At 40.6% G+C, this 12,882-nt stretch overlaps 1 protein-coding gene across 1 annotated transcript in view; it reads right to left on the reverse strand.

Annotated features, from left to right (window-relative positions):
* The window catches only part of PCLO (piccolo presynaptic cytomatrix protein), a gene marked incomplete at its 5' end in the record, with an annotated part of 521,208 nt that overhangs the window by 266,336 nt on the left and 241,990 nt on the right, over nucleotides 1–12,882 (reverse strand). Inside the window, one exon of the mRNA XM_084610084.1 lies at nucleotides 246–5,358. Coding sequence (XP_084466210.1) covers nucleotides 246–5,358 — 5,113 coding nt within the window. The remainder of the gene's footprint in view (nucleotides 1–245; nucleotides 5,359–12,882) is intronic.

Genomic DNA, 12,882 nt, shown 5'->3' on the forward strand with positions numbered 1-12,882 from the left:
TGATTTACTTTAGACGTGAAGAAAAAAGCATTGCTGAACATGCAGGCACATGCAGGACCTCTGTGCAAAACACATATGTAAAATGAAGAAATAAAATACATGTATAATCCAGAATAATGTGTCACACTGTCCAACAGAAAACATAATTACAGTAGGAAAAATTTGAAAAAAAAATTATCCTGATATGAGATGAGGAACACCACAATTATATTTCAAAGAAAGATCTGCTGCTGTTTCATACTGACCTGAAGTGACTCTTCCAGAAGTTAGATCTACTGCTGCATCTGTTGCCCCAACTCGATAATCAAAGCTATTCTTGCTTTTGTATACAAAAAGACCAGCTTCTGATAAATTAGTGTCAGACATGGATGGTTTCATACCTCCAAATCCTCTGTACCCATATGGCCCTGAGCGATCATACTGATAATGGTCATCTCTGTAACCAAACCGATCTTCAGGCAGTGTGGTTGGAGGCTGCTGTGCTGTACAGCTACTGCCAAATGGCAATTTATAAACCACATCACAACAAACAGCTCTTCTCCCTGCAGTCAGATCAACGGGCTTTTCATCTTCTTCTATTACACTGGTGACAACTCCTGAGGTAACTTCATCCACTGTCACCACTGTTCTGTGGGATTTTGTGGTGCTAAGGTCAACTGCTCCACTCTCCATTAGCTCCTGGGATGTGGAGACATCAGTCCACCCATTTGTCATACCAACAGGAGGTACAGTAACAGGTATTGCATTAGCCCATGATACTGCATGTGTTGAGGTACCCAGGGATAAGTTTATTGGCACTTCATCTCTACCTGTAGAGAATGCCTGGCTGCCTGTTACTCTGTATGCAGGCTCAAAATGTTTTGACGTTGTCAGCTGCAGTGGTGTTGTCATTGAATGCCCCAGATCTACAAGGCTCTCTGTACTTGATGTGTAACTTACAGCAGCTGTGCAGGTCATTATCGTTACCGTTTCTGAGACTAGTGCTAGAGAGGGTTCTGCAGCTGACACAGTGCTAAGATTTATGATAGCTGGTTGGACTGCACTTACTGGCCGCCCACATATATCACTTGACATAGTTTGTCTTCTCACATCCATGGGAGCAGCAGACAGATCCATACAGCTGTCTGTCATTTCAATATCCATTTTAGTTAAAGTACGAAGGTCAATAACATCACCAAAGAGATGGAATCTTCCATTCTCTCTACACCTAGGAGGCTCACCTATATGTGTTGGCTCTGGAGGTATAGTAATGGAGACACTACCTAAACCAACAGTGGGAACTGAGCTTTTAACCACAGACACTGTGGTTTTGGTCACCTCTGTTGTTATTAACTGTGTTACCGAACTGGGGACTGTTTCAAAAGTTGATTGTGCTGTGACAGGAACAGTGGAAAGTGTCTGCAAAGAACCTGAAACATACATGCTGTGATCTGCCATACTTTGAATCTCCATAGCTTTCATATATGGAGTAAACAGAGGCTGCATATTTTGGGGGAGCTGTTCCTTAGAGGATGATCCAAAAGGCCAACTGGTAATAGCTTGACTAGTTATAGACTCTGTGGGAGTTCCAGGTTCAGATGGCAATGTGATAACAACATAGGTTTCCTGCGAGGGTTTGGTCAGCCTTGGTGAAGATTTGCTAGAGTGTGGAGACAAAGGGGACGTAGGGGATGTGAACTTGCACTCTGCTGAAGAGACCAAATTCAAAGTCATACTTGTCAATGACAAACCTGTTGGTTTTGGCTGTTTCTCTGCTGGCTGATGAGCAGCTGTTGGGAGCTGAGGAACTGCTGGCTTAGGAGCAATGGGAGGCTTAGTTACCTCAAGGGGCCTGTGACTGAACACAAGCCCTGCTGGAATTAAGGATGGCTTGGGTGGCACAGGAGGTGGTGTCGGGGTGTATATTTTTGGGGCAGATGTCACGTTGTTCTTTAACACCTCTGTGGCCTCTCTGGCTATACTAGTAACTGAAGGTGGCACTGCAGGAGCTGTTGTCACTGGAACCTTAACCTGTGGCTTCTTTTTGGGATAAATAGCTGGCTTTGGTGGAGGAGGCGGAGGTAATGGTAGGGGAGGCGGAGGTGGTGGAGGAGGAGGAGGGGGTGGAGGTGGTGGAGATGGTTGGGCTGAAGAATCCAAAGAAGAGCTTCTAAAAAATGAGAATACTTTGGATGTTACAGTAGGAACTGAAGAAGCAATAGATGGTAATGCAGATACTGTGTTGGTCTTAGTTGTAGCATGGGTAGCAGATACAGAGGATGTGACTGGGGCTTGCTCTGAAGTTATACACACAGGAGGTTGGTCAGATGCTGCCTCAGCCAAGTTAATCCTTGTCATGTCAAACACAGCTCCTTTGTGTACATCCTCAGAAAGTACTTTATCAATACCAGCATCAGCTGTACCTTTAATTTTTCTGGCTGTGTCTTTTTCTGGTTTGAGTGAATCAAAGGTAGTGGTGTCAGAAGCATATTGCTTGGGTTTTATAGCCATAGTTGTGATGACAGAAGGTGCATCTTCAGGCAAAGAAATTACACCATGATCCACACTTGCCATATCTGTGGATACAACTGTCTTTTTAGGAGGCACGGTAACAGGTTCATAAGGTGTGCTTATTTCAGAATATTCTTTTGTGAAACTTAAGGGAACTTGAGCTATTGCACTGATACCTTCAGAATGTACTAATTTACCTACAACATCTGCTATGTCTACATAACCTGCAGTTGTGCTATCTATTCCAGTAATAGGTGATGAGCTCTCAGTGGTACAAACTGAAGATGTAGATGATGTTAGAGAAGGTGTATCATAAGGTAAAACTGATGTCGCACTTTCTGATGCCTCAGAGTATGTCAACATTGACGTTTCGTGTGAAATGATTTCCTGAACTTCTCTGGCATAATCTGTTAGGTATTCATCTTCTATTTTTTCTGTAGTAAAGTGCTGAGTTATTTTAACATCTGGAATAGAAAGCACTGTGCTGCTGACTGAAGCTGTATCTGAAACTGTCATAGGAGCACTTGACACTAAAGATTCACCATCCACTATATCTCTAACTATAAATACGGTTGTATCTGGTGCAGGAATTAAATCAGATGTCGGCTGAGTTGGACTGGAGCCTGGCGTTAGCTGCATTCTTTGTCGTTTCATAAGCTCCTCATAAGCAGCATCTGCATCTAACAACTGCTTTTCCTCAGTGGTGGAAGTTACTACACTGTCAAGTACAACTATCTCATGACTTTCTGGTATAATGTAAGAACTAGACACAATGTCTTCTTGAGGCACAATTGAATGCAAAGGCTCTACACTGTAATAGTCTCTCTGTCGATCTACAATTTTCTGCATAGTTTCTTCATAAATCTGATCTGGAGGTTTTATTTTTTTTTCTCTCCCTCTCTGCTGAATAAATTCACTACTTTCATCTTGTCTCATTACAAGATTAGCATCAATAGTTCCATTATATGTGTCCTCTACTAAAGATTCATAAATATAATCCTCTATTAACATGCCACCATATAAAGAGTCTTTTTCAAACACTTCTTTTTCATTTGTACTTTGAAATAGTTTGGATTTATGGGATTTGTGCATCATTTCCTCATATACCTCTTCAGCACTTTTTAATGTTTTTTGGCTACTTTCTTCTTTTAGGACCCCAATAGGTTGATCATCTGTTGGAGAATATAAAGAGACAGCTGTAGGCAACTTATAAACCTTTTGCACTTCTATTATTTTTTCTGGGCTGATTTCAAATCCTTCAGGATCTGACTCAATACTTGGTGAATATTCAGAACAAGAAGATCGGTGCAGCTCCTCCATTTCTGCTGCCTGTCGTAACTCTTCTGTTGGAGATGCATCTTCAATAGGAGAAAGATTACTTGGTGGGGTCTTTGGACGTTCCCGTCTTCTCTGTGCTCTTAGTTCATCTTTGTCTTTCTTAGATTTTTTGCTAGAACTCTTTCTTTGCTGCTGTTCTAATTCACGTTGTTTCTCTTGTTCCTTTAGCAGCTCTTCTTCCTCCCTTAGCTCCTCTTCTTCTGAAGAGTCTTCAATGGTAGGAAGAAGAGGACCATGTGACCGGTGTCTGGCTTTGCGCTGCTGTTTGCTTTCTCCTCCCATTTTTTTGTGACTAGGACTGCTGTCACTATCTTCATCAAGAGATGACACAGATGTGGGAGATGTACCTGGAGTAAAACTGGAGGCGTGCAAACTAGAAGACCCTTCTCCCCTGGATCTGTCTTCTGGTGAATCTGTAAGACTCTCCATCTCTAGCTCTGGCTCTTCATCAAAATATAAGCTACCCTTCTGTGGTTCAGATTCCTCAGAATATGTATTTGTTATTGTGCTGTTGAGTTCTATTGTTTTGAAACGTCTAAGGCCTCCACCTCCTCCGGTTACAGTGAGTTCTTCACTGTCTTGACTTTTGGTTTCCCTATATTTTGGTTCAGGGCTTTCATCAAAAGTTTCATCATCATCGTCATCATCATCATCATGCCACGAGTGACGCCTTCCAGCATCCTCATCATAGGTTGTGCTACTTTTTCGCATCATCCTTCTATGTTTTCCAGCTGTCCCTTTAGCTTTGACTTTCACTTCTTCCTTCTTTTGGCTTTCAGTTACACTGATTTCTTTAAGCTGGTTCCTAATGAATTCATCATCTTCAGAACCTGAGGCATCTTCATCAGCACTCATTTCTATAATCTGTTTTCTAATGAAGTCTTCATCATCACCTGATCCTAGACTGTCTTCTCGTTTGTACTCATCACTACTTGAAGAGCCAACACTAGTTCGTCTTTTTCTCCTTGGGACAGGTGAGTTTTCACTCTCACTGCTGTCTTCTACAGAATCATAGCGTTGCCTTCTTGTTGATATATCATCTACTGCATCCGTCTTTTCCTTATAGTCTTTCTGAGTTGGAACACTTTGTTTTCCATCTTCTTCAAGACCGTCTTCATCTTCTTCTTGAATGTCTTCCAGATCCTCCTCATCTGAACTGTAAGGTTCTGGAGTCATTGGCAAAGGCTTTGTTCTATGAGGATCCTTTGTTTGTTCACCATATATACCGTAAAGGTCTTTGGTCTTCCCAGACTCTTCCTCAGCAAGTGTACTTGCCTGAGCTTCCAAAATTGATAGAACTGTACTTTCCAACTTGGCAAGATCTGAGGGGCTTGAAGGACTGCCTTCTTGCGAAAAAGTATCTTTTTTAGAAAGTTCCTTGAGTAAATCTTTTTCATCACTGGGGATAAGACTTGGAATTTCACCAAGTGAACTCGATATCCCATCAGAAGAATACCCAGTGTCACTCAGACCTTGTGGACTTCTCTGTTGCTGAGAGATTGATGTGTCTGATTTGTCAACCTCCTGCTCCTAGAAAATAAATATGTATATATATATATCAATTCTTAATGTTGCCAGGCAATTACATAAAAAGCTTTTTCTCAAAGAAGAGTTAATGTCCCCATTATGATAAGAAGTATTTTAAACCAGAAGAAGAATAAACCATAAATTAATGAAACACTAATTTTGGTACGCAAAGCCTTAAAACATTTTAAAAAAATCCTCAAATTATGAGGTTTTTTTTCAATTTAATCTAATTATGCTTTGCATGACAGTTCACACAGGCAACTGATTTAATCATGTTAGGTGCTTAAGGATGATCTTTTATTTTTAAACATAAATAAATACTGTAGTCCTCTATCTTTCAGAACACTTTCTAATTATAGTCTGTTGCATAGTAGTAGATGATCATTGCAAGGTTTTGATGTGTGTTTTTTATCACATTTAGTTTAAATGTGGTTTTTTATCACCTAGGATACAAAGCTGACTAAGTAGTTGTAGATATAGTAGAACAGGGATTCCTATATCTCAGCCTGCAGCATTTCTGGCATCTATCACCTTCTTTCCCGATGTAATCTCCCATTCCCAAGAATAACCTCACCTGCCAGGACGATGGGCCTTTGGTTTCTGCCTCACACTGCTGAACTCTCTAGCATGAAGCAGAATGCATGAGATATTGAAGTGAGTGAATGGGATCTGGAACACCACAGAATCTACTGCCTGGCAGAGTGCACAAAAATTCCACTGGTAGGAATTTTCCCAGTACAGAAGCCGATGTGCTCTAGGTTCCTTTGTAATGTAGGTAGGTGCTGCTGCTAAAAGAGTCATAAGGAGAAAAACAGGAAGGCCAGCCAGTGATCTGAAGAGAAGAGAAAAAAGCCTACGGGGCAGACACACCTAACTCAAAACCAAAAACAACCCAATCTTCCCAGTTGTAATAGCTTTCCTTATCGCTAGTTAAAAGTCCCTGACTACCATCCTAACTTCCAGAACTTTCCATACATGACCAAGTGCTTCTAGCCCCCTTTCAAGGTGACAAAACCACCCATCTATCCCTTGTGGCAATATCTTCACCCCAAGGATCCCCCTGTTTCTGAATGAGACTTATCCCCCAAACTCTCTCCCCAAACATTCCTACACCTCTTAGTGACAAGGGCCCCCAAGCCACCTCTCCATCCAGCCCTAAATGACAGGCACCCATCCTGCCTCCTAGCTGACAACATATCCCACTTTTCACTGACAAGTGTCCCTGCCTCCACTGGCATCTTGAAAGCCACTGTCCAAAAGCCTCCTGCCCCCCATACCAAGACAAGTTCATTACGCAGGTTTATGCCTTCAGTAAATAACTAAGCAATATTCGTCGCCTGTGCTGACCAATATTGGCCATCCCTGGACTACAGCAAATGACTGATTTGAAGGTTTGTTTTGTCTACTTATTTTTTCAGAAAAAAGTTGTTTTTAATTGAAACTTATTGTGAAGCAAATCTGTTATTGAAATGGGGTAAATGGTTACTTTTACTATTACACTTACATTTACCTTCAGATCTTTTTAATTATACAGAGTTTATTTGCAATTCCATTAAAAAACCGCTTGTAGAAAAATAATTCTTATTGCCAATTATTACAGTTTTGATTATTAATCAGGGTGAGATTTTTAAAATTATTATGATTTATATTCAAGGCACGTTATCACTGTGCTGGATGTGTTGTGTGTGTATAGATACTCTGTGCTAAAACAACTACACTATTCATCCTGTATATTAATTAATGTTATATTAATACATTGATATCAGTCTCAGCTACATTGGAATGCTTTATTGTACACTTTGCAAAGTTAGGTATTAACCTTTAAATTAATCTCTTTTTACCAATAGCGTGTGCCCAAATATCTGATATCAGGACCGATGCCATTGTATTTTCTAAGGTATGTGCCACAAGAAGTACTCACTTCTTTTGCAAAAAGAAAAGGAGGACTTGTGGCACCTTAGAGACTAACCAATTTATTAGAGCATAAGCTTTCGTGAGCTACAGCTCACTTCCTCAGATGCATATCGTGGAAACTGCAGCAGGCTTTATATATACACAGAGAATATGAAACAATACCTATTCCCACCCCACTGTCCTGCTGGTAATAGCTTATCTAAAGTGATTTCCAGCACAAATCCAGGTTTTCTCACCCTCCACCCCCCCACACAAATTCACTCTCCTGCTGGTGATAGCCCATCCAAAGTGACAACTCTTTACACAATGTGCATGACAATCAAGCTGGGCTATTTCCTGCATAAATCCAGGTTCTCACATCCCCCCACCCCCATACACACACAAACTCACTCTCCTGCTGGTAATAGCTCATCCAAACTGACCACTCTTCAAGTTAAAATCCAAGTTAAACCAGAACATCTGGGGGGGGGGGTAGGAAAAAACAAGAGGAAACAGGCTACCTTGCATAATGACTTAGCCACTCCAAGTCTCTATTTAAGCCTAAATTAATAGTATCCAATTTGCAAATGAATTCCAATTCAGCAGTTTCTCGCTGGAGTCTGGATTTGAAGTTTTTTTGTTTTAAGATAGCGACCTTCATGTCTGTGATCGCGTGACCAGAGAGATTGAAGTGTTCTCCGACTGGTTTATGAATGTTACAATTCTTGACATCTGATTTGTGTCCATTTATTCTTTTACGTAGAGACTGTCCAGTTTGACCAATGTACATGGCAGAGGGGCATTGCTGGCACATGATGGCATATATCACATTGGTGGATGTGCAGGTGAACGAGCCTCTGATAGTGTGGCTGATGTTATTAGGCCCTGTGATGGTGTCCCCTGAATAGATATGTGGGCACAGTTGGCAACGGGCTTTGTTGCAAGGATAAGTTCCTGGGTTAGTGGTTCTGTTGTGTGGTATGTGGTTGTTGGTGAGTATTTGCTTCAGGTTGCGGGGCTGTCTGTAGGCAAGGACTGGCCTGTCTCCCAAGATTCAAGATTCAAGATTCAAGAATCAAGCCCAGCTTGATTGTCATGCACATTGTGTAAAGAGTTGTCACTTTGGATGGGCTATCACCAGCAGGAGAGTGAATTTGTGTGGGGGGGTGGAGGGTGAGAAAACCTGGATTTGTGCTGGAAATCACTTTAGATAAGCTATTACCAGCAGGACAGTGGGGTGGGAATAGGTATTGTTTCATATTCTCTGTGTATATATAAAGCCTGCTGCAGTTTCCACGATATGCATCTGAGGAAGTGAGCTGTAGCTCACGAAAGCTTATGCTCTAATAAATTGGTTAGTCTCTAAGGTGCCACAAGTCCTCCTTTTCTTTTTGCGAATACAGACTAACACGGCTGCTACTCTGAAACCTGTCACTTCTTTTGGTTTCAGAGTAGCAGCCATGTTAGTCTGTATCCGCAAAAAGAAAAGGAGTACTTGTGGCACCTCAGAGACCAACAAATTTATTTGAGCATAAGCTTTTGTGAGCTACAGCTCACTTCATCGGATGCATTCCACTTCTTTTGACAATTCTGGTGATAACCCTGACACTAAAATGCTATTGAGAATTTATCTATTGGACTCCAAACATTTTTTGTTCAGTAACAATTGGGAAATCAGTATGACCCAGGACACCATTTATCTCTCCTTACTCAGGGAAAACTACCCTGGAAATCAACAGGCCCTTAATGACAGCATCACATCTAATCTTCGTATAAGGTCCACACTAAAGTATAACTTTTAAAAAAAAAAACAGGTTTGCCTGTTTTCTTTCCTTTTTCCAACAAAGCAAGCATTTATGGGAAATTTTTCAGAGCATGTCTCTGTCCTATTTTAGCCACCTGAACTTTTCCATGAGGTTCTCACACCTAAGGTATATCTGCACTTGGAGATCGGGGTGTGAGTCCCACCTCAAGGAGACACACTCGTCAGGGCGCTGATTGAGCATCCATGCTAAAAATAGAGTGTAGCTGCAGCAGTATGAGCTGCAGGATGGGCCAGCCACCCTCAGTACGTGCTTAGGGTCTCCCATGGGCTTGTACTCGGGGCAGCTATGCCTCCTGCCACTCGCACTACTGCAGCTAGATTCTGTTTTTAGCTCTCTAATGCAATGAGAACTAGCATGACTATACCTCCTTGACACCCCCAGCTCAAAGTGTAGACATACCCCTGAAACTTTATACCTCCTCATTCAAAATCTACCTGTAATGATTTATTTATTTTAGCTTTTATAAGATAGAGGCTTACATGGATAAATTTTATGAGATATTAAATTAACACATTGATCATGATCAAACAGACTCCTAGGGCTTGACTGCCTCACTGGGTCTCATTGGTGAAAGCCAGTGGAACCTGGGCTGTAGGTTCCTGGCTGTGGAAAGTCCTCCCAGAAGGGACAGTCGCCTCTGTTTTGCTGTGATCTGGAGCCAGTAGGCATAGACCAGAAAGGATGAGTGGTCAGGGCAGCCAGGAGATGGATTGATTCAAGCCCATCCCCTTGTAGCTGCTGTTGTCAGGGCTATCTATGGAGTCCAAACTGTAATTTTGGACTCCATAGATAGCCCTGACAGCAGCAGCTATCCCCTGACAGAGCAAGCTAAGAGAGCTAGAGGTATTTTTACTGCCTGTCATTCCAGGGTTGAACACCGCCAGTCCAAGCTCTGCTGTGCCCTTTGGTCCCTTGCCTAGAAACAGCCTCTCTTATAATCACTGTATAACAAATGAGATGACAGCTTATAAACATTTAGTCTCTAATCCGCAATAAGCGTTCTTACTGCATTCTCTGCACAGAGCTCACCTTGCTACCAGTGGGAGCTCTGCTCATGGAATTGTGCAGTCTGTAATAGGGTCCTGCATTGTGCAGAGGAGTTCCACATTGCACAACCAGGGAGCAGAATTTGCGCTAAAATATTAAGGTGCTTCTATTAGTGATAAGACTATATGTAATGAGATTTTTAAAAATCTACTATGGGAGGAGCACAATTTACAAGAATTTATTTTATGCCTTACGCCCATGTGTATAGTTGCGTGTCTGGTGATACACATCATGCAAATATAATAAGACACATCATAGAGTTTTGAGGCAACATACATCTAATTCACCTGTGATGTATCATTGCATGCCTCATATCACTTCTTACATTCAAGGACATTATAATTGTAGAACAACTGTTTTAGATGAATGATGATATTTGAAGGAAAATACCGTGCGCGCGAGGGCTATGTAGGTGCCATGGTGAAATTACTGTTACCACTGTCAGAGAACAACATTAGGTGCCTGAAGTTGATGGCAAACGTATAACTGCTTCACTGTCACAACTAGGAGGGACTCAGGTTCATACAATCAAGCTCAGCAGGCCTTCCGGAATGGTGTACAAACCTACAGGCCTTCTTTCCGTAAGCTTGCCAATTTAAACCCTGCTTAAATTGCCAATTTAAACCATAACTCAATGGTAACGTCTTTCTATTGGCATAGGACAAGATTATTTTTCCATGGAATTGGAGGCTACATTTTCAGTTTTCATTTTCATTCTTATGAAAATTAAAGATGTGTAGGAGGTACCTATATTACAGCAACGAAACCCTCTGTTTACAACTCTAAACCACTACAGCCTCAGAGGCAGGTATGGCCGAACAGCTGGAGCAGTTAACTGAGACTCAGGAGACTTGGGTTCTCTCCTTGGTTCTGCCACTCACCTGCTGGACAGTCTTGAGGAAGTCACTTTACCTGTGTGTTAACTAGAAGTGGTGTGTCTGTTACCCAGTCTGTTAAAGGGGGATGGTGATACTGCCGTCCTTTGACAAGCACTGTATAAGAGCTAGGTATTATTAACTATTTCCTGCGAGTTTTTCATTTTCAAAATCCCCCTTATTCTTACATATTTATCCATCACTCAGATTCTGACAATGTTGTTCAAGGTAACTCTTTATAATATTCCCTGGTATGGTAGGAATGATATTTCTAAGTAGAGAGGGTAATATTTAAATGTTTTGTGGCTAAATTGCTTACAGATGTCAAATTATTTAGATTGAATTAGAATATTGTTCAAAAGAAAATGAATGTTTAAAAAGGTATGCTATATAAATTTTCTAAGACTGAGTCATTCTTACAAGGATTAAGAACAGACCTGTGGAGAGAATGGAAACTCTATTTTGTTAAAGAGTTGGAGATTTAAAAATCTATTTTCGTTCTGATTAGGAATTAAACCCGAAAATTTTGATATTCTCTGAGAAATAATTTTTTTAGAAGTAGTAGTTTTGGATTGGTAAAAACCTTTTTTTTTTAAAATAAAATATAATATAGTACAAATAAAAAATAAATCATAACAAAAAGACATTTTGAAAGGAAAAAATTGTGACATTTCGTTATAACTTCAAAACAGGATGCTTCAATATTGTTGGAACTTTTATTCAATTAAATGAAATTCTGGCAAAATTGATGCAATTTTTAAATTGTTTAAATGTCAATAGAACTGAATTCTCCAATGGAAAATGTTCTGGTCAAACTTTTTCTGAATCAGGTCTAATTAAGAAACAATGAATTACTAGCAAAACCAGTGGTTGTGTAAGATTTTAACCAATGAGAAGAACATACACATTTTGGCACCTGTATATTTGTTAAAAGAAAAGGAGTACTTGTGGCACTTTAGAGACTAACTCACGAAAGCTTATGCTCAAATAAATTTGTTAGTCTCTAAGGTGCCACAAGTACTCCAGTTCTTATTACTGACTCAGTGGCTTTGGGCAAGTCCTTCAGAATCTGATCCAAAGCCCAGGGAAGCATTGCCATTGATGTTACTGGGCTGTGGATGAGGACCTCTGTATGGGTATGTATATGTTGCAGTTGGAGGCGTGGTGACAGCACGTGTAAACACACCCAATATAGCTTTAATCTAGCTCGTGCAAGTACCAACCGCAGTGAAGCTGTGGCACACAGGTGTCAGCATGGGCTAGCCACCCGTGTAAGTACCCAGGGTTCCAGCTGGGCTTGTACAGACTGTGCTGAAGCCTGCTGTTGTGACTTCACTAATGGTACTCATGCTAGCTTGATTAAAGCTAACTCTGATCACGTGCTGAAACCACGCACCACGGCTGCAATGTGTGTTTTAGTTTCACTCTCTGTTAAATGGGAATACTAATATTGATCTATCTCATGGGAATACTGTGAGAATTAATTAATGTTTGCATAGAGATAGCAAACTGCATATAGCAACTGTAAGTGCTAAAATTTATTACCTTTTCACTCAAATCCCTAGTTTAAAAATACCTCTTACAGAAATCCTTTAAACTAGTCCTCTCCAAAATTCATTTTAAAAAATATTCTGCACTGCCTGGAGATTGACCTGCACCAAATCAAGAGGTGTAAATGTGCAATCTACTCAAATTGTTATATTCTGTTTTACTTAGATTACAAGAGCCCTGGGGCAAGATTGTATCTCCTGCCGTTTGTTGTACTTCAGAGAAAACATTAATGGTGTTCAATAAATAACAATAAATTATCATAATTGCTTTTAGGAAACAAAATAACAGATGTACAATTTATTTCCTCATTGGTAGAAACTAAGAAGGATTTCCCC

Source organism: Lepidochelys olivacea (genome assembly GCF_965140295.1).
Source record: "Lepidochelys olivacea isolate rLepOli2 genome assembly, chromosome: 1".
Taxonomy (NCBI): Eukaryota; Metazoa; Chordata; order Testudines; family Cheloniidae; genus Lepidochelys; species Lepidochelys olivacea.